Source organism: Athene noctua, chromosome 2 (assembly GCF_965140245.1).
Source record: "Athene noctua chromosome 2, bAthNoc1.hap1.1, whole genome shotgun sequence".
Classification (NCBI taxonomy): domain Eukaryota; kingdom Metazoa; phylum Chordata; class Aves; order Strigiformes; family Strigidae; genus Athene; species Athene noctua.
The window spans coordinates 14,842,809-14,866,680 of record NC_134038.1 but is presented as its reverse complement, the minus strand read 5'-3'; the positions used below and the strand labels follow the sequence as shown (position 1 = coordinate 14,866,680).

The following is a 23,872-nucleotide window of genomic DNA, read 5'->3' as shown; positions in this document are numbered from 1 at the left end:
AATTTTGCCCTGGCTAATCTAGGAGTTCACCTCTATCCAGTAGGCTGAGTTTCTCAAAGTTTTGGTAGTGTGTTACGAATACCTGTTCTTTAACATCAAAGTCACCACTGAATTCAAGAGTGTCCAGTTTAGATATAACTCCCACTTTATAGTAACAGTATATACACTAATAGTGTGTGCATACATGTAGTAATATATACTATAGTAATAGTGTGTATATATATATAGTAAATAGGCCTAGTAAATAGCTTGTTATATACCTGCCAGTTTGACTCTTACGAAAAACAAGATAAACTTAAAGATCAGTGATAGCCTAACAATCTGGAGCACATTATCTGTTTAGGCTCCAATTCTGCTTTGACTTCCAATTAACTTTTAAACATGGGTAAGAGGACATTGAGAATCCTTGCAGATGGAAATCAGATCAACCAGTACTTCAAATCAGCCAAGCTTCTGAATGGGAAGAGCTGGATAGAGCATGCTGCTGTGTCTGGTGGGAAGAAGGAATACTCACCTTCCGCGGAAAGAGAAAACACTCGTTTCGTTATTTGGAAAAGACTGATTCTAACGATGGTCGTGGCAGTGATTTACTCGGTAGTGCATAAAGAGTTGTGTTCTGATTTATAAAGTGCCTCACGAGAGATGCTAGTTCCACTTAAAGAGCAAAACTGTTGGAAACACCAGGATGCTTACCTGAACACCATCAGTTCATCTTTATTTTTTTTTTTAACAAACACTTTGTATCACGTTTTTCCAGTAACATGTATGTTCCAATATGTATCCGAGTCTTTCTAATGGTGAAGCTGCTATACAGACTTTCTGATCAGACCGTTCAATTTACAGTCAGTATTTTGTGAAAAGAATGAAACTGTAGTATACCCCTCTAGGATTTCCATGAGGCTGGTCTGCCATACCTTGGGTCAGACTGAAAGAACAGACTGCAGTTAGCTTTTTGATTTGGGCCACTATCTTAAGAATTAAAGTAGAAAGAAAGAAAACTAGCCTTTTTTTTTTCTCTAAACTGTTCACAATAACTAAGCAAGGCACATGTTGGCCTCACTCCTTGAATGCAGAAGCTTGAGCAGAAGTTTCTGTTCTGTTTTTTTATTACTTTCGTAACGGCTCACTTAAATGTAAGCAACAGAGAAAGCATCGTAACTTCAGCAGGTAAGCCTGAACGACTTGCCCAGAACATCCTTTTGGGCTTTCAGTAAATGCCAGGCAGTAGAAAAAATGCTGTGTACTTACGCTTTCAGCCTGTCATCAACAGCGCCACTATCACATGAACACTGAGCTAGCTTGATAGAAAGCACCAACACGCCATTGACAGTGCATTAATACTTTTCTAAAATTTTATTTTAAAAGTCGTTCCGTTGATATGGTGAATAGTTCTCTCAAGTAACTGAATTCATAACAGAATGACCAAAGTTTAAAATGTATTTTTCTCCAGCCCAAAACCAAAGGACATCCTTCCAAACAGCTTGTTTGGGTACAAAGTAAGCTCACCTCACAAAAAATCCAATAAATGATTTTATTAAATATATTTTTTTTTCCCTCTAAAATATAAATATTCACTATACTCTTACAAATGTGGAGTAGGTCTGTATTTCATTTGTCTATCCCATCCAAATATGAATCAGTCCAAAATCTGAAAATGAAGAAATAGCATCTGTAATTATCATTATTTTTTTCTATAAATATATATAATAGGAATTTTCTTTGCAAACGGTTCAGTTATTCACTTATACTTCATATAGTACTGAGCACCTTAGATTACATATTGTATCATTTAATTGTTGGTACTAATATAGGAATTTGTAATATTTACAATGCACATACATGTTAAGTATAACATTCCAGTGATTTGTAAGTGTTAAAGGAATAAGGAAATAGTGCAGTATAGTTTACATATCTATTTAACCTACCCCACAGTATGCAAGTTTTCACTTTAACCTCGGGAACTTTTATAGGAGCCTGCGTCCAGATTTTTAAGTTACACTTTGGAACAACAATGCGAGTGTCCTGAATCACTTTTCAGAAACTTCACACAATGGTTTACTTGGTGATGTGATGTGAGTTCAAAGACCCAGTCCCCCAGTGTACCGATGGCTCTCAGCTTCTCCTAGAAGCTCCAAGCCAAAGGAGACCCAGGCAACTGCCACAGAACGTTATGTGAGTGGCAGCAGTCACTAAATGAGAAATGTCCATTTGGAAATTATTGGTAAGTTATGTAACCTGCTATCTCCTACCTTGTGAATTTACACGAGGAATTAATTTTTAAGTGCAAGTACCATGACAGTAAAAACAAAGTTCACAGCTAGGTGAATCGTCTCCCAGGCTTGCTTTTGACTGGTGGGAGGTGTTGGGAGTGAGGCTGCTCTTCCAAATGGCAATTTAGCTATTGTTCTTCAATAATAATTTTCAATATTTGCAAATTCAGCACATCTTCTTAGTTTTTTAATTGGTTTCAATAAGATATCTATGGAAACCACCACAAACTAATTCTGTGAATAAACAGCATGACTTAACGCTCAACACAGCTTAAAAACAACGTGGAACCCAACTGTGTTTTTAATTTTCCTCTTTGCCAGCTCAGTCACATTAAGTTGAAATGTGTGCTTTCTCAAGAATAAAAGGAAGCCTTGAGTATGACAAGCAAACTTCTACAAACTTTGGATTTATTACTTTCTGTACACTTCCTGTCCTTCAAAGTGTGTCTTTTTTTAGGGCAAAACTCTAAAAGCAAACAAAAACCCACCCCTCTATGAAGCAGCTGTTTACAAAGTAAGGGCAACATAAATGCCATCCATGTTCTGCTTCCTTCTGTTCCCACCCAACCACATTAAGCCAATTTAGTAGTTCCAGGTGCAAGCTGTGTGTATGATCCCTGACAAGGACGGTCAGCGTTCCTGCCTGCGGCCTGCTTTGTGCCCAATGTAACTGTTAACAAGGCCAAAACTCAGTGATCCAAATGTTTTTACTTGCAACTGTCATCTGTGGTGCAAAACAGGAACTAGTAAGTTATGGGTACAGAGATGAACATCTTACGTTTCACTAGCGAGGAATAAATCTGTATTTGCCAAGTCATGCTCACAGGAGCACTTTCTTCCCTATTAAGGCTTTTCTGGCAGTGCAGCTCATGTTCCTGCCCCGGTGTTTCCTCGCTGTTGTGGAGCTGCTTGAGTAACTCAGAAAACTAAAAAAAAAAAATTAAAACCCAGTCTTCCTCCTTCCTCACATTTGTTCTTCTGTCAAGACCATGCAACCAGCCTCAAGCAGAGGTAAAGGGGTGATGCAGTTGGGGTAAAAAGGACAGGAAGCTCAGCACAGCTTTCTGTTGAAAAACTGCTGTGGAACCATGCTGGCAGAAGCTTAGGTCACACTGCAGGGTGGATTCAGGTAACTTGATGCTCCTACCTGTGCCCCACTGACAGCTGGCTCTCAGTACATCGCTCTAGCTAGTCTTGCTTTGGGTCCATCGCTAGGAATGTATGCAAGATGTCTTCATCATTTAATCTGAAAGTGCCCCTCTGCAGAGACCCTCCAGCTGTTCACTGCCCACAGCTGTACTGCTTTAGAGCATCCTACTCGAAGGTGCCTATCTAGATGCTCTGCTGTGTATCCAAAGCAACAGGTTCTGACAGTGCCCCAAAAGAAACATCTGCTGTTAAGTGGTGCACAGGTTAGCACAGAAAAAATATTGTATGTTTGGATGGCGGGACAATCTTGCTTGGAGAACTACTCAAACCACCTTGAGCTTGCATCACAGCCAACACCCACTCTTGTCTGCTTAGCCCTTTACTTATTTTATATAAACAAGTACATTAAAATAGGCACAATTTATGATTCTGAAACATTTACACGTATGGTACTACACACTTTTACTGTCTGCTATGGGATTTTAAAATCCCATTATTTACAGTGAAATTCACTGTTTTCCTTGTCATGCCACTTCTTTAGCTGATGAAAACGAAACTTCAGCCTTGGAAGACTGCAGAAATGACCAGGGCCCAGTACTGAACCCCAAGCTAGCTGGAACGGGTTGCTGATGTTGACTGTACTTCAGATTAGCATGGTCGCTCCATCTTTCTTTGAAGAAACAGATATATCCCACTTATGCTACCAAGCCAAGTCTTGTGATCTTTGCTGACAGGAAGGAATGAATGATGAACACAATTGGTTTTGGACAGGAATGAAGGTCCAGTTGCTGAAAGTACAGAAAGAAATCAAGTTGAGAATGATTAGATGAGATTACAGCTCAAATAAGGCAACCATTTACGGAGTACTTGATTAACTGCTGCCTGGTATTTTCAACAGACTTCTATTAATAACAACCCTTTATTACAACACAGTGTCTTTTCCTTGCATACAGCTGCAAATATTTAGGTTACTACAAGTAATAAGCATCTTGAGAGCAGATGAGATGCTGGTGTGTCTGGGCTTCCATCCACCTGGGTAAGCAGCAGAGAACCGAGTGAGATGCTTCAAACAGTTTTCCAAAAGGTTAAACACCTCCATCTTTTCAGGTTCTGTTTCTGACCAGGGATGGTGATGGGACTGCTGTGTCCAGTACCCAGTGCATTCACTGTTGGTCACAGCTGAAGCCAGGACACCGCACCTTCAGCTGATGCTGCATGGTGGCTCCTCTGCTCACACAGCCAGCAGTGAGACTGAACTGAGACTTTTTTTACAATAGTCATGGTTCAGATGATCTCACCACAGGCTTGCTAAGCATGACAGACTTGTCAAGTGTGGACAGCAAGTTAAACAGTAGGTTCACATCAAAACAAACCAGATGTGCCTTTCTACCAGTCACATATCAACTTTATTGAGATCTAGTAACAAATTCCCTTCTGAAAGCCTGACAATAAGCAGTTTGCAGAGTATATGTTGTCAAAGGTGATGTGCAGAATTAAGCACCCAACATGCTCAGGAGCTGCTGAAAAAATCTGGCACAAAAGACCATGTTTACATGCATAATTTATGGTATCTAAACTGCTCATAAAGAATAAGCACCTTAGTTTGAGGCACTGTGACAGCTAACTTAGAGGCCTAAGCAGACAGTTTGTGCTACACCTGTAGTCTTAAATTTTTTCCAGCAGCTAGATGTTCAAAAATGTCTAAAACATGGCTCGTTGTCATAACATAATGTCCCTATGTTTACGTTGGAATTAACAATATCTCATATAAGTTCTTTCACCTGCAGCCACTTAAAAAGAGAAATGAATACATACAAAAATTCTAACATCTGGCTATTTAGAGATATAATTTGTTCTTAAATGTAAGAAATCTTTCATCCCTCTTTTGCATAGTTTTACATAGAATAGAATAGCATAGCATAGCATAGCATAGCATAGCATAGAGATATTTCAGTTGGAAGGTACCTACAGTGATCATCTCGTCCAATTTCCAGTAGTGCTCTTCACCCCCACAGCCTAAAAAACTACCAAAGAGGTGGTCACATGCCTCCCTTTGCTAAACAGAGTACTTACAATTTCTCCATCCTTTCCTCCAAAGTCTAAATAAAGCATCCTTATCCCATCGTCTGAGGACATTTTCAGTTTTTCATAGGGATACTGTGCAATTGTCTTAGAGAAGGCACCATCTTGCGGTTCAGTTGTAAGAGAGAATCCATGTTCGTAATGGATGGTCAAACGGCACTCCTGGCTTTTATATGTGCAAGCTGAAGAAGGAAATAAAATTTAGTCTGTAACGTTCCTAAAAGCAACAAATTCCATTTGGCTGCAGGTATCTGCATTTCACATTTGATATCATTTGATCTTGTGGAAACTAGCCTTCCCTAAAACTGCGCTAATCATGCTCTCACTGTAAACCTGCAGATTTGGAAAAACAATGGAAATCTTTCTGCTGTGCAAGGTCCAAGCAAGGTTTGTTAGTTATGGTGTAAACACACAGACCAACATTGTTCTCGGCAATAGCAGTACTGATGTCAGTCCTTTTGGGTATTCACTGCATTCTTTATGTTGCAGCATACATCCACATGCTGACTCAAAACCAATCTACTGAAGTTTAAGAAGGCTCAGGCTGGCATTTCCTCCTTCCAAACCTTGACAAAGTCACAGCTACTCTTCTTACATCTGACAGACATAGCCCAAATCAATAAACACGGTGCACAATGCATGAGAAAATTAGACACTGTAAAGGGTTTCCCTAAACTATTTTGACAAAGATGAAGATGCTCCTGAGTCCTCGTTAGTGTTGTGGTAATTGAAAAAGGGCTCAGATAATTGTATATAATAGTTACTGCAGCAGAAAGTCTGCATTTTCCCCTCAGCTCAGAAACACAGGATATGATCCAAATTAAAAAATGAAGAGTTTAGGTAACCACATTCCAAATTCTCTTTTCCACCACTTCCCTGTGAACAATTTTGCCAAGAAGGGTCCTTGGCACTGGGATAAAAGCACTGCGATAAAAAAGGGGGTAATGTCCTCCTCCTGCTTTAGGAAAGAAAGGCATCCATGTCACTGGGCTGACAAGATGGACATGCCCTCGACGTGGTTCCCACATCAGAGGCGACTGCAAAGCAGCTGGAGCACTCTGCGAGGCCCAGGGCCTGGCAGCCTGCGGGCAGGTGTCCCCATGCTCAGCAGCATGTGGCTGTGTCTGACAGCTTCACAGAATCAGAGCTGCCCTTTGTTGTGGAGGCATTTGTGCTTTGGCTCTTGCTCTCACATTTTTAGGCAATAAGTGGAGATAACATTCAACTTTAATAGCCCCACCAACTGTAGGGCTAGAGGGGGAAGGACTGCCAAATCCTGGGGGCACTCAAGAGAAAGGCACAGCCTCAGAGCCCCAGAGCTACCCCAGGCTACCAGCTACCCAGGTGAACAGGGCATCACTCCAGAGCATCTGTGGTCGATTACTTCTATTCCAGTTGATTTTGCATGTACAGAAGTGCTGAGAAGTGACACTGATGTTCAGGAAGGGAACTGATTAGCCATCAAAATGTGGCTATTGGACTAGTTTGTATTTTTTAACTCTTCTCAAGTGCACAGAGCTGGGTGAATAAATGACCAATTCATGCTTGTGAATGTGCCTGTTCTCCTCTGCCTCCTCCCTCTGCAAGAGAAGCTCCTGCCAGGCTCTCAGGAGTCTCCTGAATCTCAGAAAAATGCCCTCTTCTGTGGGTTTCTGGACAAACCTCTGACAATCACTCCTTCATGACACACAGACCTATATGGCTGACTACAGACTTGTGTCTGAAACAACATGCCGAAAACAAGGCCAAAAGTCGGAATGACAGCAACTGCGTCACTGGCCACAGGTACCACACCAGATGGAACTGGCTCAGAAACCATGGGGACGGTATTTTAAACACACAGAACCCTAAGTATGCACATTTTTAAGAAATGAATCACCTCTAGCAGAAGGGAGATTGAACTACCCACAAGTGTTATGAGGAGGTGTGGAGACATTACACTGCAGGTGTTACTCACATGTGGTGATTTCCGTGATGAGCTCCGCAGAATTGTGGCAGCCCTGCACTACGCTCCTCGTCCACAGTGAGAGGTCTCGGCTAGTCTCCGTCCTGAACAGATGGGTTTCAATCCCTTGCCTTGTACCAGTACGGGTGGCAAAAGACAGATCTACCCCTGACTGAGGTGAGCCTTTTCCTGGGCCAGAATGGACCAACCTGCAAATGGATTTGAAAACACAACAGTGGATTATAACACTGACACAGCACACTGTGCCAAAATCCCTACCTGAGCATAGCTCAGCTCTGTACATTCCTAAATGCATGTGGTTGGGAGCTCAAGAACTTGCATCTCCTCTGTATTTGAGCCTAAAGTGACTCCTTGTTTCACTCAGAAGAGTGAATGTCCAAGGCTTCAAGTACAGAAGCAGCCAGACATGCAGGTGATGACAGAGATGTCCCAAAATTTTCTAGTGAATTGCTTTGGATGAGGAACCGAGAGAAATCACTGACTGGTCTGTGGTGATGTGGTTTGGTCCACAGATACAAGTGTTTGCTCAGATACAGCAGCTGAATCCAACTCTCACTGTCAAACAGCATTTGTCATAAAGCTTAAACACCTGCAGACAAACTCAATGATAAACGCTGTTGGATAAAGTTATGAAGTTCCATAAAATACACTGATGCCAAAGTACTGTCTGGTGAATACTTTTCACATAAGGAACTCATAAAATGCAAAATGTTGCAGCTACTTGTAATCTGAAATTCTCTCACATTTTGCTTCAATTAACATTATTTTGCCTGGCATCAACAGCTTCTCCTGTGACAAGGAAAGGTTTGTTCATCTGGACAAACACTAATTGCAGGGAATATTTTTGAGTGAGAAAATCAACACCTCATAATATTTAATTCTTCTCTAAGACTGACCTGTTGGGTGTTTTTTTTTTTTTCCCCTGCAGAAGTGTGGACAGTGAATACAGAATTAACTCAGCGACATGACACTGATTCAGAGGAGCTCATCACTCTTTGAGATCCAGAGATCCTCAGAGGGAGTCACAAAATGAAATTCTTCTGAAAAGCTCATTTCTGTGTCTCCTGTTTCCTTTTCTATAGTCCAACAAAATACTTCATATGAGACTATAAAGTATGTAGCATGGTAGTAGAATACTTGTGCTGAAGGATAAAACATTAGATTATACTAATCATCTACTGAATGTTAATTCACCCTCAAATTATTGTTTTGCATCTGGAAGAATAGCTGCCTGCTAGCTGACACTGTAGAAGTATGCCATCAAACAGAGATGTTTTAATAGGAACAAAAAAGCAGAAAGGAAAGAAAAAGCACAACGTTAGCTTTTCAGTTATTGAAACAGTAACCACAGGGCATCTGAAATTTTCCCCAATTCCCTGGCAGTCCCTGCAGACGTTTAGGATCCGCTCTGTGCCTAACAGATGCATCCATTCCTCCTTCATACCTCACTAGAAGGTTTGCGAGATTTTTTTCATGCTCAGGTTCACTTTCTTTGGATTTCGAGCATCCGCCTTGATTTCATGGTCCCAGGAAGTCCTGGGAAGTGAGATGCAGAGTATCCCAGTCAGAGCTGCCCTGTCCTGTGTCTGGGCAGGAAAGCTTCTTCCAGAGAGGCACCACCACTTTCCTCAATGCTTTTCTGCCTCTAGAAGGGCTGTGTTAAAGCCCAGCTCAGCTTTGATACTCAAGGCCTCCTAACTGCACCCTAGGCAGATTTTTGTAGTCAGGAAATCAGCAGCAAACAGCCCCAAAACTTTAATTCACTTTCATTTGGTGTGAGGAGGTGCAAACTATGAGGGGAAGTTGCACCTTGACACTTAAGGCAGGAGACAGGGAACTGAAATCTCTGGTGACCTCTGCTGTTGCCTGTCCCCTGTCAGTCACCCCAGTGCAGGCACAGCCACTGCTCTCATGCTGCCTTCTGCTGCCAGGCATGACTGCGGGAAAGCAGCCTGGAAAAATCACATCAAGTTTGCCATTAAAAATAAAACTATTCCAGCCTCTCCCTGGGTCATCTCTTCTCCTTTATACAGTGCTCATCAGCAGTGATAAAAATTGTTTTCTAATACCTGTGATATTGAATACGCGACAGACAGATGGTTCCAATGCTTTAATTCCATTCAAATCCACTCCCCCACTCCCCTACATCTTTATGCTTTATCCATAGTACTGTCATTGCAGGTTTTTCAGCATATGGATAGAATGAAGATGTACTTTACAAATTAAAATATGTGGACATATCCAACATGAACATTGTTTCTTGCCTGCCTTCTCATTTGCATTATCCCCTCATTATTAAAAATTCAGTCTCACTATTTAAAAATCCTTTTCCATCATACAACTCCAGATTGTGCTTTGGAAAATCATGCAGTTAAACATGAACTAGATAAATATGCAGAGAAACAATTCACGGTATTTGTGTACCAGCTGTCAGTACTGATGTCTTTGGGTACAGGTCAAAGGATTCCCAAGCTTTAATAAAATCGCATGAGCGATTTCATTTACATTAAAGGTATTTTATCCTAAAGACCACAAAAACACCTTATAAGGCAAAAAATAGTCTTAGAAACTTCACAGAAGGCTTCCCCTCGCTCCTACCTCCTGTCACTATGACCACAGCAGAAGTTGTGTGTGTGGTGCATGCTGCACCCCAGTGCCAAAAAGGCACCCCAGGGCTGGCTCTGGTAATATTCACCTGCAATCCCTGAAGGTTATGTGGCTTGGTGGAGGCTTCTGAGATGCCTGTGAACGCACAGGAGCATGAGCACGCTTCCCTGGAGCAGCCAGAGCCGCAAGAGGGCAGGAGAAGGTTGGTGACCATCAAGTCTGCACAGTGTGTAGGTAACAGGCAGTGGCTGTAAAATGCAACTCTTGGCATGCTCCAGGGAGCTACAGACACACTTCTAATCTTCTCTAATTTTGCCCTTGCCTCTCTATGTTTTGGGGACCTTTTTAGCATTATTCTTTGCACATGTGTGATAGCAAGATGGGTATGGTCCAACATGAAGTGCTGGGGCTGGGTGAGCTGCACTGGGAGCTGCTTCTCATCCTAATGCTATGAAAAGAGTTTCAACTATTTACTGCAACAACAAAATCTAAGGGCCTCTTCAAAAAGGACAGTGAAACCAGCACTGACATTCAATGCAAAAGTTTAGCCACTCATCTGAGAGTTATCTCAAATGAGACCTTAATCCAAGTGCATCAACAGACATGCAGCTCTGCCCAGTAGAAAGCTACTATCATGTGACCTTTCTTATGTTGAAACCACTCTTTACCCTCACTTAGCATTTGAAACCTGCTCTGTTACTGCTGTACTCTTTGGAAACACATGCTCTCAATTCATCTGAGTTCTGTATGGAGGGAGCCACACCACCCTCACTGCCCTGGGAGGACAAGCAGACAACTTGCACAGCACTTCATACACCTTCCCTGGGGTGTTCGGGGACCCCAGTGCTTTCCACCTGTCCCTCTGCCCACTTGCACAGGTAACTAATTGGTGCCCAAACTCCTTCCCCAACTTTCCACAGCTTTAACTATCAAACTGTTTTAATACTTTCTGATTACAGACCTCACCTTTACACAAAAGCTACTTACCTGAACTTTAATCAGAATCCAACATGGCCTGGCTTTTTTTTTTTTTTTTTCCCCTTTCATTTCATATCTGGCTATGATAGATAACGGAATTTGATTGCAAACGTTTAAGATGTAATTATTTAAGCCCCATTCCCATGCTAGAGGGAGGCACTGTTATTCAGGCATAAGGAAATACTGAAACAGAGATTATGACAAAAAGGTCCTTGGAGTCAGGGCTATGAGCCAGCTGCTGTGCCTCCTGGTGCAGAGATTTAAAGGAACAACTTAAATCTCCTGATCTCAGTTTTATTTGAGCTATTACTTATATTCCACACAAAGCTGGGAAAGACTGACTGGAAAATATTTTTAGATCTTAATAGCATCCATAGGTTGAAGGCAAACATCAACAAACAAAAAGGGCATGTTGAAATTCTGCTGTTTAAATGCTGTAAGAAGATTGTAATCCTTCTACTACTTTCCAATTTTCTCTGCTCATTACGTCTTGGGTAGATTAAGCATGACTCTGTACAGTATCTGGCACTGAAGTTTTCCAGTTTCAGCAGCTTTTCAAATATGCATTAGCTAAGCAAAAACGTTTTCCCAAGGACTCATAAAAATCTGAAAGATGGGAGCAGCCAAGATTACAACATGTGGTCTGCAAACTTTCCAGGTGAAAAGTTCTAAATTGCACTGATCAATGCACAGAGGGGATTAAAAAACCCGTCACGAGGAGGATAATCACTGACCAAGCATGAACACAGCAGTCAATACCAACAACAAACCCTGTGTATTTTTTGGTATAACTGTACTCAGTGTGACAGATGATAAAAGGAGGATCCTGCAGGGTTTTAATCAAAATTGTCCAAAACAGTAGGTGTAATGATTTAGGGATCTGTCCATTTATGTAATCTGCTCACCTTGGGGATTCATGTATTTACATGTATTTATCAGATTGCGATTCCATTCTGAATGTCAAGTTCTGTATATCTGCAGTCTTTTTACCTGAGTGTTAAATTCACAGTGATATTAGTAAGGAAGCACAGAGATGGGGCCGGAATGGTTTTCAGGAGGTCACCTGGTGCATTCCACTTCCCGAAGCTGGGCTAACTGTGCCAACACACTCCTGAGGGTTACAGTGTCATCCGTCTTTTGAAGTTCGCAGTGATGAGGATCATACAACTTTCCTAGAGAATCTAATCCAATACCCCACCCACCCACCCACCAAGTTTTTTCCAGGACCTACCCCTAACGTCCCCTGCCACAAATGCAGTCAACTATGTCTTGTACCCAGGAGGGACCTGGAGAAAGTGCTCCCTTGTCCTCCTTGTGTCTCATCTTCATACTTGAAAACTATTGACATGTTTTCCATGGACCTCTCTAGATTAAACAACTAAAGTTTCTTAAGTAACAACAAGGACAAATACAACGCCAAGTGCAAGGTCCTACACATGGGTCAGGGCAATCCCAAGCACACGTAAAGGCTGGGCAATGAGTGCATTGAGAGCAGTCCTGCAGAGAAGGACTTGGGAGTAGTAGTAGATGGAAAACTATGACCCAGCAATGTGCACTCGCAGCTCAGAAAGCCAACCATATCCTGGGCTGCAACAAGAGCGCTGTGACCAGCAGGTCAAGGAAGGTGATTCTGCCCCTCTACTCTGTTCTCATGAGACTCCACCTCCTGTGCTGTGTCCAGCTCTGGGGCCCCCAGTGTAAGAAGGACATGGACCTGCTCGAGCAGGTCACAAAGATGAACAGGGGGAATGGATCACCTCCCTTATGAGGACAGGCTGAGAGAGTTGGGGGTGTTCAGCCTGGAGAACAGAAGGCTCCAGGGAGACTTTATAGGGGCCTTCCAGTGCTTCAAGGGAGCCTACAAAAAAGCTGGGGAGGGACTCCATCAGGGAGGATAGTGATGAGGGGTGATGGTTTTAAACTGAAAGAGGGCAGATTTAGATTAGATACTAGGAAGAAATTTTCTTCTGTGAGGGTGGTGAGACACTGGCACAGGTTGCCCAGAGAAGCTGTGGCTGCCCCCTCCCTGGCAGTGTTCAAGGCCAGGTTGGACGGGGCTGTGAGCAACCTGGGCTAGTGGAAGGTGTCCCTGCCCATGGCAGGGGGGTTGGAACTAGATGGTCTTTAGGGTCCCCTCCAGCCCAAACCATTTTATTATTCTGTGGTAAGTATTCCTCTGCTGATAGTGTTTTCTAGGTCTTGCATTTGCATTGCTTTCTTCTCGACCTTCCACAGTTAAGTGACATCTTTTTGAAGTGCAATGCCTCACATGAAGGTGATGTATCACCTGAGGCTTTACTCACGCTCTGTAGTTAGGTATAATTACTACATCTGGCAACATGCAACACTTCTGCTATAATGCAAGATGATTGTCCTTATTTTCCCCTCTCAGAAACATAACACCATAGACTTAAGCAATTTTGTCGCACTTCCCAGATGCTTCCTGACAGAGCAACTACTTCCCTGTTCATTTTCCATGCCAAACAACCACAGCTGATTATTCCCTAGCACTGAACTTTGCACTCATCCTTTCCGAACTGCCTCTTGTCTTTCTTTACAGACCATTTTAGCAATCTGTAAAGACCCTTCAGCAGCCTGACACCTGTGCTGAGCAACTTCTCAGTGCCTCCACTCACATGGGAATCCTATCCGACAGGGACATGACCATCCCCATGCAAAGCAAGCTGGTCTGCTATAAAATCTGAACTCCTAAGAAAAAGTCATTAAGTAACAGGCCCTCCAAGATGAGGACTTACATTGTTTGCTGCCGTAAATCAGTGGTCATTGAGGATGGGCGCTGGTGATGCCCACCAAAGGGGTACCTTTACACGTGATGATGTGTGGGCAGGAAGGGGCAGGGTGTGCTGCAGGATCTCCAGTCACTTTAAGGAAGAGGACTTGGTTGCATGTACAGATGACACCACAAAGCAGTGGAGAGGAGATGCATAACCTTCTGCTGGGGTACTCTTGCTTCACAAACTCTAAGGCTTAGTGAAACACCCGGATGGAGCCTCCGGCTCCAATACTTTGCCCAGTTTTCATTGGGAATTGTCACCTGGAATTGTCAACCTTCACTGCCACACCATGCAGCAGGCTGCAAGCTGCAACGCTTGGGGCTCTCCCCTCATGTTACAGTAACAAAGGGTGAGTCAGAAGCTGGCTTCCCAGGAAGTCTGAAAGCTCCATCACGGGTAGGTAGACTGGGACAAAACAACCATCAGTGTAATTCACTGAGTTCAATTTTATATAATGATTTAGCAGCAAAGCCTCAGTTCATCTGGGGAGAGAACTAAGACACTGAGAACAAAAATTAACTAACAAGAGTGCAGTAAGAAACTCACTGCTTTTGGCCATGTGCAACCAGCCCTTCTGAATGAGAACTCATTGAAAAAAGTATAATAGAGGCCTGTAGCAAGGCCAAAACAATGGAACAGCAGCTCTTTCTCAAGCCCTTTGACCACACTGGCAGAGAAATGTGATTAAGATTCACAACAAGAAGCACAGTTTCCACTGCCTAAAGACAACCACAGGAAAGCTCTCTCTGAATGGATACCTTCAAAATAATGCAGATTATTATTTCCAACCTAGATTCAAGAATATGTCTTCCAAGCTCACCATTTTAAGCTAAAAAAGCCAGAAATTAATTTGCTAGAGCAGGAACAGAGCCGTACTAAGACTGTCTCCATCACATGTGCAATCCTCCAGAAGCCCCAAACTGGTGGTACAGAACTGCCACACCAACATGTGCAACTCAGGGCAACAATTTCACTTTCTTCAGCCTGGAGGAGCAGCTGGAAATCTGAGTGCTTCTGCCAAGCCCTCAGGTCTGCACACTGAGATAGAAATCTCAGGAGATCAAGCTCTCAGCTTTTTCATCACTCCTGCCTCTGGATCCAGGCCAAATGGCCACATCCATAATCCTTCTGGTGTGCTTCTGGCCATCAGCCTCAGTGAGAACTTGAAACAGAAGAGAGGAGTTAAGCTGAGCACATCAGCCCACTGAAGGAGAATCTGCCTCTCAAACCACAACATTTCAAGTGTGATATATAGCTGTGCCCCAGCTATACCTGTTCCTAGTTGTCTCAGCTGTTCTCACTGCTCTTGAAGCGGTTGTAATAAAAAAGCACAGGTACCTGGTGGCTAGCAAGGGGTAGGTATGCAAAGGGCTGAACCAAGCTTCCTTCATCCGTGGCATGCTCTCATATATTAAGAGGTCTTTCTCTGTCAAGACCACTAACACTGGCTTCCAGTGCTTCTCGTTGTCTCCTGGCACCTGAAAAAGAGCAAAGCCTCAGTGAAACAAGAGACAAAGCTACCATCAAAGTCGAGTCCTAGGTGAGAAAATGAACAAAAGACTTTTATTTCTTTGGCTTTTTGACATCTCCCACATGAATTTATAACCAGCTGCAGCAGAAATGAAATAAAGTGCAATGACATCTGCTGCTCTCATTAGCACTGCCATTTCTAGCCCTCTTTGCAGCCTTCCCCTACTACAGGCTACTCCACCCAGTAGTTGAAGAACACCGAGACAGAGCTGGCTGCTATTTAGCTGCAGTATGCAGGAAAAGACCTTAAATGTCTATTTGTAACGTGCACCATTTATGTGTATCTGGCATATTAACCTGGGTAGTAGGAAACAGTGGTTTGGGAGCAGATGCTTTTTTTCTCAGCAGTTCACATTTTAATTGTTTCTTCTTCCTTCACACTGTTCTTCCAGTTTTACAAGTGCCAGTTTTATAAAGAGATCCAACCTAAACATTGGTTTGATCTGAAGCACTGACTCAGTGATGGATCTGCATCTACATTTCAAACCATCTGTAGAAGATGTCTAAAGACTGAGGCATCAGAGCCCTTTACTGGCTGCAGAATCCAGATGTGGAATTGTATTTTGAAGATTAGACATGTGGTAGTCCACAGGGCTACATAATTACTGTTATGGGGATCATCCTGGTTTTTACTTCTACTCTGGCAGCACAGAAGTGTCTTAAACGTGATGGCAATATGGAAGGGTCTTAGTTTCAAGTAAGAATGAAGCTCCTGTCTTTCACAGACAAATTAATAATTTTCCTTTTGGTGCACACGAAGAAAAGGAAACCCTGTTATACAGTAACACTCACAGCCATGATTTCAAACCCAAACATCTCGGCTGGGTATTAAAAGGAATTAAACAAATTCCAAAATTCACCAGAGAATCCGGTTGTCTACATAACTCCTCCATTAAAACCTTCTCTGGGAAAGAGAAGCAGTTGTTTATGCTGTTTTATGGTTGATGCCAGTCTGCTTGCCATGGACATGTGTCAGGGGGCACATCACTGGCTGGAGAAACATATAAAAGGGATCAATCAAAGGTTGGCCAGGCTGGGAGTGGCCCAGCCAGGAATGGTGATTCACATCCTTAAGTACAATGTGCCTTAAGTGATGGATTCAGATGGAAAACCACATTTGAAACAGTTGTTCATGTCTGTGTGTTAATCAACTTAAAAGTCATGAACGGTTTATCCTTCTAATTTCTTCAGAAGCATCAGTACTTATTTATAATTTTATTGTGGTGACAGTTTCTTGAAATATAACCTTTTATTTTGAAATAGGGCTGAATAGAGAAGCCATATAATTAACACGTCTATTAATACACTCCAGAAAGAATGCAAAATCCAGGCCGTGTACCATGGAAATATTCACATGAGCAAAAAGCATCCTCAGCTTCTTAATACCACAGTTATTAACTACAATTATCACCCCAGTTCCTAGTATGGGAATACAGAAATAAATGTTACAGTTAATGTTCACATTTAATAAATGTTACAGTTATTATTAACACTTAATTTTTGAGCACTTGTCTGTCTTCTTTAACTATAAAGATTTTAGTACATACTTTTGAAGATTTCCAGAAAAGAAAAAGGAAGATAAATATGAAATCTCTCATATGATGAAAAATTTGCAGGATGTTCAGATCCATAATCTGGAGTAAACAGGCAGTGTGCTGGCTGTTACTTCTTATTTTTCAATGCCGTGACCACAAGCAATCTAAAGACTATGGGAAGCTGCTCACAGCTTTTCTGCAGAACCATCCTGCCTGTGTAGCATTTTCAAACACAAGTTTTGCTATTAGGTGTCTACTCAGTCAGCTGTGACTCCAGAAACTTTGGGGAACACTGTTCCCTGCAAAGCAACCACACGAAAAGGAATGAGATTCATTTTGCCAGCTGGTCCCACAACTATTTGCTGGACAGACATAAACATTAGGAGCCACATTTCCAGTGCATATCCTGTGGTTACCACCTGCACAGTGAAGCCCATGGCTTTGCCCCAGTCCTTCACAAAAGCGGGGTGAGTATGGAGAAGATGTGGCTCGGTCATAAGGTATTGAAGGCTTTTTCTCAAGAGTAAGTGACCTTCTACTGCCCCTCCTTGTAGGATGTATCCCCTATTTGCAGGGTGTATACTGGGAAGGGGAGAGAGGAGAATGATGCTTGCTAGAAGGCCCTCCCCAGTAAGAAGGGCCATTGCCATACACACTTAAACACATTTTTTAAACCTTGCTGGGACCATAGCTGTCTCAGTGTTAAGGAATGCTGGTGTAAGCAATACTGCTGCTATTTCAGACCTGAAGAAGGATTTGTGCGCCTGAAAGCTCATCTGTTTTTTTCCAACTGTAACAGCTGATCTAATAAAAGATATTGCCTTTCCTTAAAAACCTTGCATTACTGTTCCCTGATTTCGCTGGGGTTTGGATCAGGCTTTAACAGCTGATGCCGTGCTGTTCAACAGGCAGCTGGCACTTCTGGAAAGTGTCAAGAGAACATGCTGTCCCGTAAATGGTAATAGCAAATTCTACAAAGGAAGAAGAGAGGCTGCAAATATACCATTAGCCTACGGGGCACATTCAGAACAAATCAGCATGGGAAATTAATCCAGATCAAGCAAGTGTCATACCAAGCATGAGTATAATAGCAAATTACAAAACAAAAGCAAAAAACATGCTGCTTACAGGCAGTTAAGTGAAGGATTTGTTCAAGTTTTAAAGGTTTTAAAATCTGACATATAAAGATAACAAGAAATACTTCTGTAAATTTAAGTATCATTTGAGATACATTTTAAAGGCACCATTTCAGACGATGGTTAGGGCCAGCTTCTTAGCCAGAATTTTGCAGAATTCTGGCACTTGGAATAGTTTATTTGCTCCAGTTCCCACTTGTACATGTACAATTCAAAGTGCATTGAACTGTGTTGCAGACAAAATCACCACCCACTCTAAAAAACTTCAAACTCAACCCTTTTTCAAAGTCAAAAATTTTAGATCAAATCTAGATGAACTAGAGATAGGAAAAACCAGTACTCCTCAAACCTCCCACCACAATAAAATGAATCAGTAAATTTTTAGCTGGTCTTCAGGGCACTTTTTCAGATAACTCTAAGCAACAGGTACCAATGCCCTCTCTCCATGTTCTGCTCATCTCAGATGAGGTAACTGCTTATATTCCAAAGTGAAATTCCACTTCAAGTCAATGAAGTTATAAACAATGACTGTTATAAATGCTTATAACAGAAGCAAACTTGTTTTCTTTCTTTCCTAGACACACTATGCCTCTAGATCAAAGTCTTCAAGTACAAACCTGAAAGGGTAGAATGTATTCTAACAAAAAAACCCGAAGTGCAGTGAAACATCCTTTTTGCTATTCGCAAACCTCTTCGCTCCTCACATATTCACCCCATGAACTTCAAACCTCATTTTTTCCCATATGCACCTCTCTGGTTTACCTTTCCAAATTCAGAAAATTTTTCATGTATGGAAGGGATGAAACCTAAGTTTTTGTATAACAACATCACGGTTGGGCCTGGGATGACACCAGAAGAGACCTGCATTCATGTCTTGCTCAGCCACAGGCTTCCTCTGCAAACTCAGTCTATATGCTCTGCATTTCTTTATGGACACCAGAGTCTCTGCTGGGGTGGCAAGTGCTGCTCTAACACACACAGCAGGAACAGACATCAATGTGAAGGTGGACAAAAAGTGCACAAGAACAGCCGTCGTATTTCAGGAGCTACATCAGCCTCTGGCTAACACAAGAGCAAAAGTGCTTCGATACTCAAAGCAGACAGCTCACGCAGCATTAGGATACACCAGACCCCACTGCACCAAAGATGTGCCTGAGATCCGGATGCCTTCGCAGTGGCGGCGCAGCATCACTCCAGGCCTTGCATTAGGACTGGATCCATGGTCTGAAGGACTGACACTACAAACAACATAGCAAGCTCAATGCTACCTGTACAACCGCTCCTGATGGTTTTCTGGCAACTGCTCATGTGCTTAAAGCCACCGCTTGCAATGTACCCTTCAAGACTAACTCCTATGATACATAGCAAACAGTATTTCAAAGAGCTAGCTTGTTCTTCCTGCAGGCGATGGGGACCCCTGGCCCTTTAATGGATATCACAGCTTCCAAATCTTTAATTGTTTTCACATATAATTAGTTGCTGTAAAGACAATGGGCATCTCAGTGAAGATAAATCCTTTTACAAATGGTTTGGCCCTTTGCTCTTTCATCTGCCAGGTCTCCTTTTCGTAAGGTTTTTCTTTGAATTTCAGTTATTCATCTACTTCAGGCTGCCAGGAATGGATGGAAGAATACTTCTAATCTATGAGGCTCACAGATAATTAAATTAGAGGCCTCGGTCTACTCTGGAAAGCTGTTTTATATTTTCATTAACTCAAAAGGGACATTTCAATTACATTAGCTGTTTAGTAAACAAATTATATATTGCCAGCAGACTCCCCTGTAGCAAGTATCCAAAATGTGGCCTTTCAGAGAACTGCTGTGAAGGTAACAAGTTTACACTTTGAGTAAGTGGTTTAACTGCTTTTTCCATCACCCCCTCACAAATCCTGGAGCTACACCATCCCCTCACACAGAGCACAGGAGGACCAACCAAGAAAGAATTTTCAGAAACTTTTCTCTTGCTATTTTCCCTTCTCTCTCAGTTAAAATCTCTCCGTACTGACAAGAGTCAGCTTCCACACAGGCTGGGATATGTTCTGCTATCTATTTCTTGCCTTTTCATCATCTTTTGATGAAGGGCTACATCCATGTTCAGGATAACTTTGATTTATTTACAGAAACCTACTTGTCAGTTCCCGAAAATAACAGCTGGTACCAAAAAGGATTTTTGCAAGGCGAACAGCAGTGATGCAGAAATACATCAGGCAAACCCTGGTACATGCAACAAGGCTGGTACTTCTCTGAGCTCACTTGACAGCAGGCAATTTACAATGCAGGAGTGGGTGTAAGTGACAGCCGTAGGCAGGGCATATCAACACCTCCCACGCTACGCGCAGATGAGATGTGTTTTGCTGCTAAACTTTCTAGTTTTAAAGAGGAAATAATGTGCACATTGTTTAGGGATAAAAAAAAAAAAAAGCTAATGACACTGTGTCTGGTTTTGCTCTTCTCTCTGACCTCAGTGACAGCTCAAAGGTGGCTTGTGCCACTATCAGATCTGGATTACAGTCAGTGTACAACACAGAAATCCCCCAAAGGGCACAATATTGCTTCCCGTGAGCAGTGAGTGAGCAATGGCACACGCTTTGTTGTGCTGCCAGCATGCAGCCAGAGCCATGCAAGTCAGGTTGGAACCACGGCAGGGACCATGCTGAGCCAAGCCTTGCGCTCTCTCGAACAGAGCCCAGGGATATTGCTGACAGCTACAGTTACAGGCACCGCTGAGTATGGACAGGACACTCATTCTCAAGACAAGTCTGTTGAAGTCTGAACTCCTTCTAAATATCCTTTAAAATGACAAAATACAAGCCAACTTTTGTCAAAAGTAACACAGTCAACCACATCAGCATGGCAGTATGTTCAAGACAATGTTCTGACAGACTAATGGGGTTTTCAAACAGCTCTTGATTATATCCAAGTACCTCTAAATCTCAGGAGAAACACCTCAGTCCTCTGTACTCACCCATGCAAGAACGACAGGTGATCCGAGACCTTTCCTACAGCCAAAGAACAATGCCTGATCCCACCCAGTTTTGTAGTGGAGGTTTTCCCAGACCTTGGTGAAGTCAACTGGAGTTTTTCTAATAACTCTTTAGGTTTTGGACTAGGCCCCTGGGAAATAAGCCTGAAGAGCTTCGTGTCTCCCATGCTACAGAGAATATGGAGCCAAATTCTTCTTGGAGTTGCACAGTAAGAGGATGGGATTCAACACCCATAAGTGGAAACAAGGGAAAATTGGGTTTGACACTCAGAAAAACTTTTTCAGTATGTCATGGTGGTCAAACATTGGAGCAGACTGTGAAATGTCCACCCACTGAGATACTCACAACATGACTGTGCAAAGCCCTAAGCAAGCTGGTCTAGTTGTCTCTGCTTAGTGCAGGGTGGTTGAAGCACAAGAACACCCTTCCAACCTGTATTATTCCATAAGTCTACGAAACACAGGAAAAAATCAAAATAGTCCAGATTTGGATGAGAAAGTCATCATTTAGGTTGCCCTTGAGTTAAAGTTGGTTGTATAATTATTCCATACACGTGCAGTTTTTCATGAATATGTGTTTCAGGAATGTTGCATTAAAATGAATGCAATAGTCTTGTAAAATGGTTATCGCAGCTTAAGGGTTTGCAGGATGATTTGTAGTTACCTTATACCTCAAACCATTTAGAGCTGCAGAAAATGTGTGTCCCTGATCCTTCTGACTTGATGGAGTTTAACACTCTGGATTTCCTTTGCAGTAGATTCCTTGCAAAAGATAAGGAATGCAAGGGAGTGAAAAACCCAGTATCACGTAAACTTCATTCACTGGACAACATAACTTCAAGTAAAAATACATCACACAACTGCAGGAGAAAAGTTAAAAATCTCTTTCTTCTCCTGATCTATGGGTCCACAGAAACTGGTTAAATAAATACAGAGAAATCCAATTCCAAGGGACTCAAAAAGTTAAAAAATAGTAATTCATCTATTTTAGAAACCCCTTCCATGACCCAGGATCATTTTGCTATGCATGAAGTTGAGATTTGAAGGTCCATAAGTAAAGCTCTTTTGCAGTGAGACAGGTGACTCTAACTTTCTGGTAATGTCAGGAATCTGTCCAGAGAAGACAAAAACAGGCAGAGAGCACAGGAGATAGCACAGGAGATAGTAAATGCCCCACACCATTTGTTAAAGACACTGATTTTCATCTTAGAGAAGGTGAAAGGAACTCCATTGTGTTTTAAGAAGTATTCTGCTGCTTTCTGAGTAAAACAGATTTTCTTCTATAGCAACTTTTTCCGACCACGAGAGCACTGTCTGAAATGAAGTAGTGGTAATTTATGACAGGAAGTCTTTGCAAACAGAAAAGGTCCACTCCTGAAAAGATACAGTGTTGAGCTAAATGATTTCTGTAGAAAAACCTGCACTTTGGTATCTTTTCTCATTTTATTGCTTCTCAGAAATTGCCAGGAGAGAGCAGGGAAGAGGGCATTTCATCACTCAAGCGCTGTGGCAAGAAAGACCTGTCCAACCTGTAAGTCGCAAGGACAGAGACAGAAGGCAAGTCAGACAAGGGGGAAGGTCAGAACAGCCCAGCTCCACTGGCCACTGAGGTTCATCAAGAGATAGTGGACAGCTACAGTTCAAGTAGCCTTCAAAACCAGTTTGACTGGGAACAAACCTGTGCTGGAAGAAGTCACATTTTAAGCATTATTTATAAAAGAGGCACAGGGGAAGGAGAAAAAAAGGGAAGGAAAGAACATTAAGTTATACTGATGGAACAAATGAATGGAAAGCCTGAAGAGTGGAGGTGAGCACAAAGCTGCTATATAAAAATAAAAACCTCTGCAAAAGTGGGGGCAATCACAACTACCTACCTCCATGACCTGTCAACAACTGTATTTGACCTACTAGAACTTGTTTCACCCAGCAATCTCTCTCTTCCACCATGCTCACACTATACATTCAGGATAAAAGCGAAAATGTTATTAGCAGACATCTTTGACTCTGTTGTGTGTTCATGCATGGCTTATCTATAAGATGTCTGGGGTCTTCAGACTGCCATTTAGAGTGGCTGCAAACTTGCTTTCTGAAATATGTCTCATGAACGTACCACCGAAAAGCTATGTGACGGCAGCTGCCTGAAGTGTAATAAATATTTAAATAAAAATCACAGAATTAAAAGGTGGGAAGCACTGTACTTCTAAGACACAGCTCAGTTCTGGAAGAGATGAGCAGCTATGTTGTCTCAGAAATAATCACTGGACCTCAAAGCACAATAATCCTAGTGCTGAGTGAAAAAACTGTGTTTTCCTTTAAAATGGAGCAGCCCTCTTCCTCCAGTAAGCCAGGCTTGCTTCTAGGAAACACTAAGAAGGATCATGACATAGTCCTGTATCTTCCTCTTCAGTCCATGGAGCTATTTTTCACATGAGAGTCAGCAACAGAAGAAAAGGGATCACACCTGTGAATGGCTTTGAGTTAGAGGCAAGACAACAGACAGGGAACTTTGGAAGCTCTACTACAGCTCCTGTGCAACTGTTACTCAGCGGCAGGGAAAACGAGTTTCCCTGAGATATGTTCCAGGATACCAAGAGCAACCACTACTCTCTGCTATGCCCTGCAGATTGCTATATGGCGGAGCTTTGCTGTGAGCAGTTTTCTGTTCAAGCCAAGTTGAAGCGCTTCATTAGGGAGTTTATCATCATCACTAGGGCATAACGGTAATTGTACAGAAGCAGAATCAATGTAAACACACCACAGTTTCAACTCACTGTCTGTAAAGAGTCTATAATTTACACTTGAATCTGTCTTCAGCTGATCAGGTGGGTACCACATTAGAATA

General features: G+C 42.3%; 1 protein-coding gene across 2 annotated transcripts in view; it reads right to left on the bottom strand.

Annotated features, from left to right (window-relative positions):
• Nucleotides 1–764: 764 nt before the first annotated feature.
• Nucleotides 765–23,872, bottom strand: part of SNTB1 (syntrophin beta 1) — a 115,244-nt gene continuing 92,136 nt past the window's right edge. The window contains exons 6-9 of one of the 2 annotated variants that reach the window (XM_074898498.1): nucleotides 15,186–15,307; nucleotides 7,459–7,655; nucleotides 5,493–5,683; nucleotides 765–4,207 (exon numbers count right to left, since the gene is read on the bottom strand). In XM_074898498.1, coding sequence (XP_074754599.1) covers nucleotides 4,115–4,207; nucleotides 5,493–5,683; nucleotides 7,459–7,655; nucleotides 15,186–15,307 — 603 coding nt within the window. In that variant the 3' untranslated portion in view covers nucleotides 765–4,114. Of the gene's footprint in view, nucleotides 4,208–5,492; nucleotides 5,684–7,458; nucleotides 7,656–15,185; nucleotides 15,326–23,872 lie in introns of both variants that reach the window. The other variant, XM_074898497.1, reaches the window with a different exon arrangement.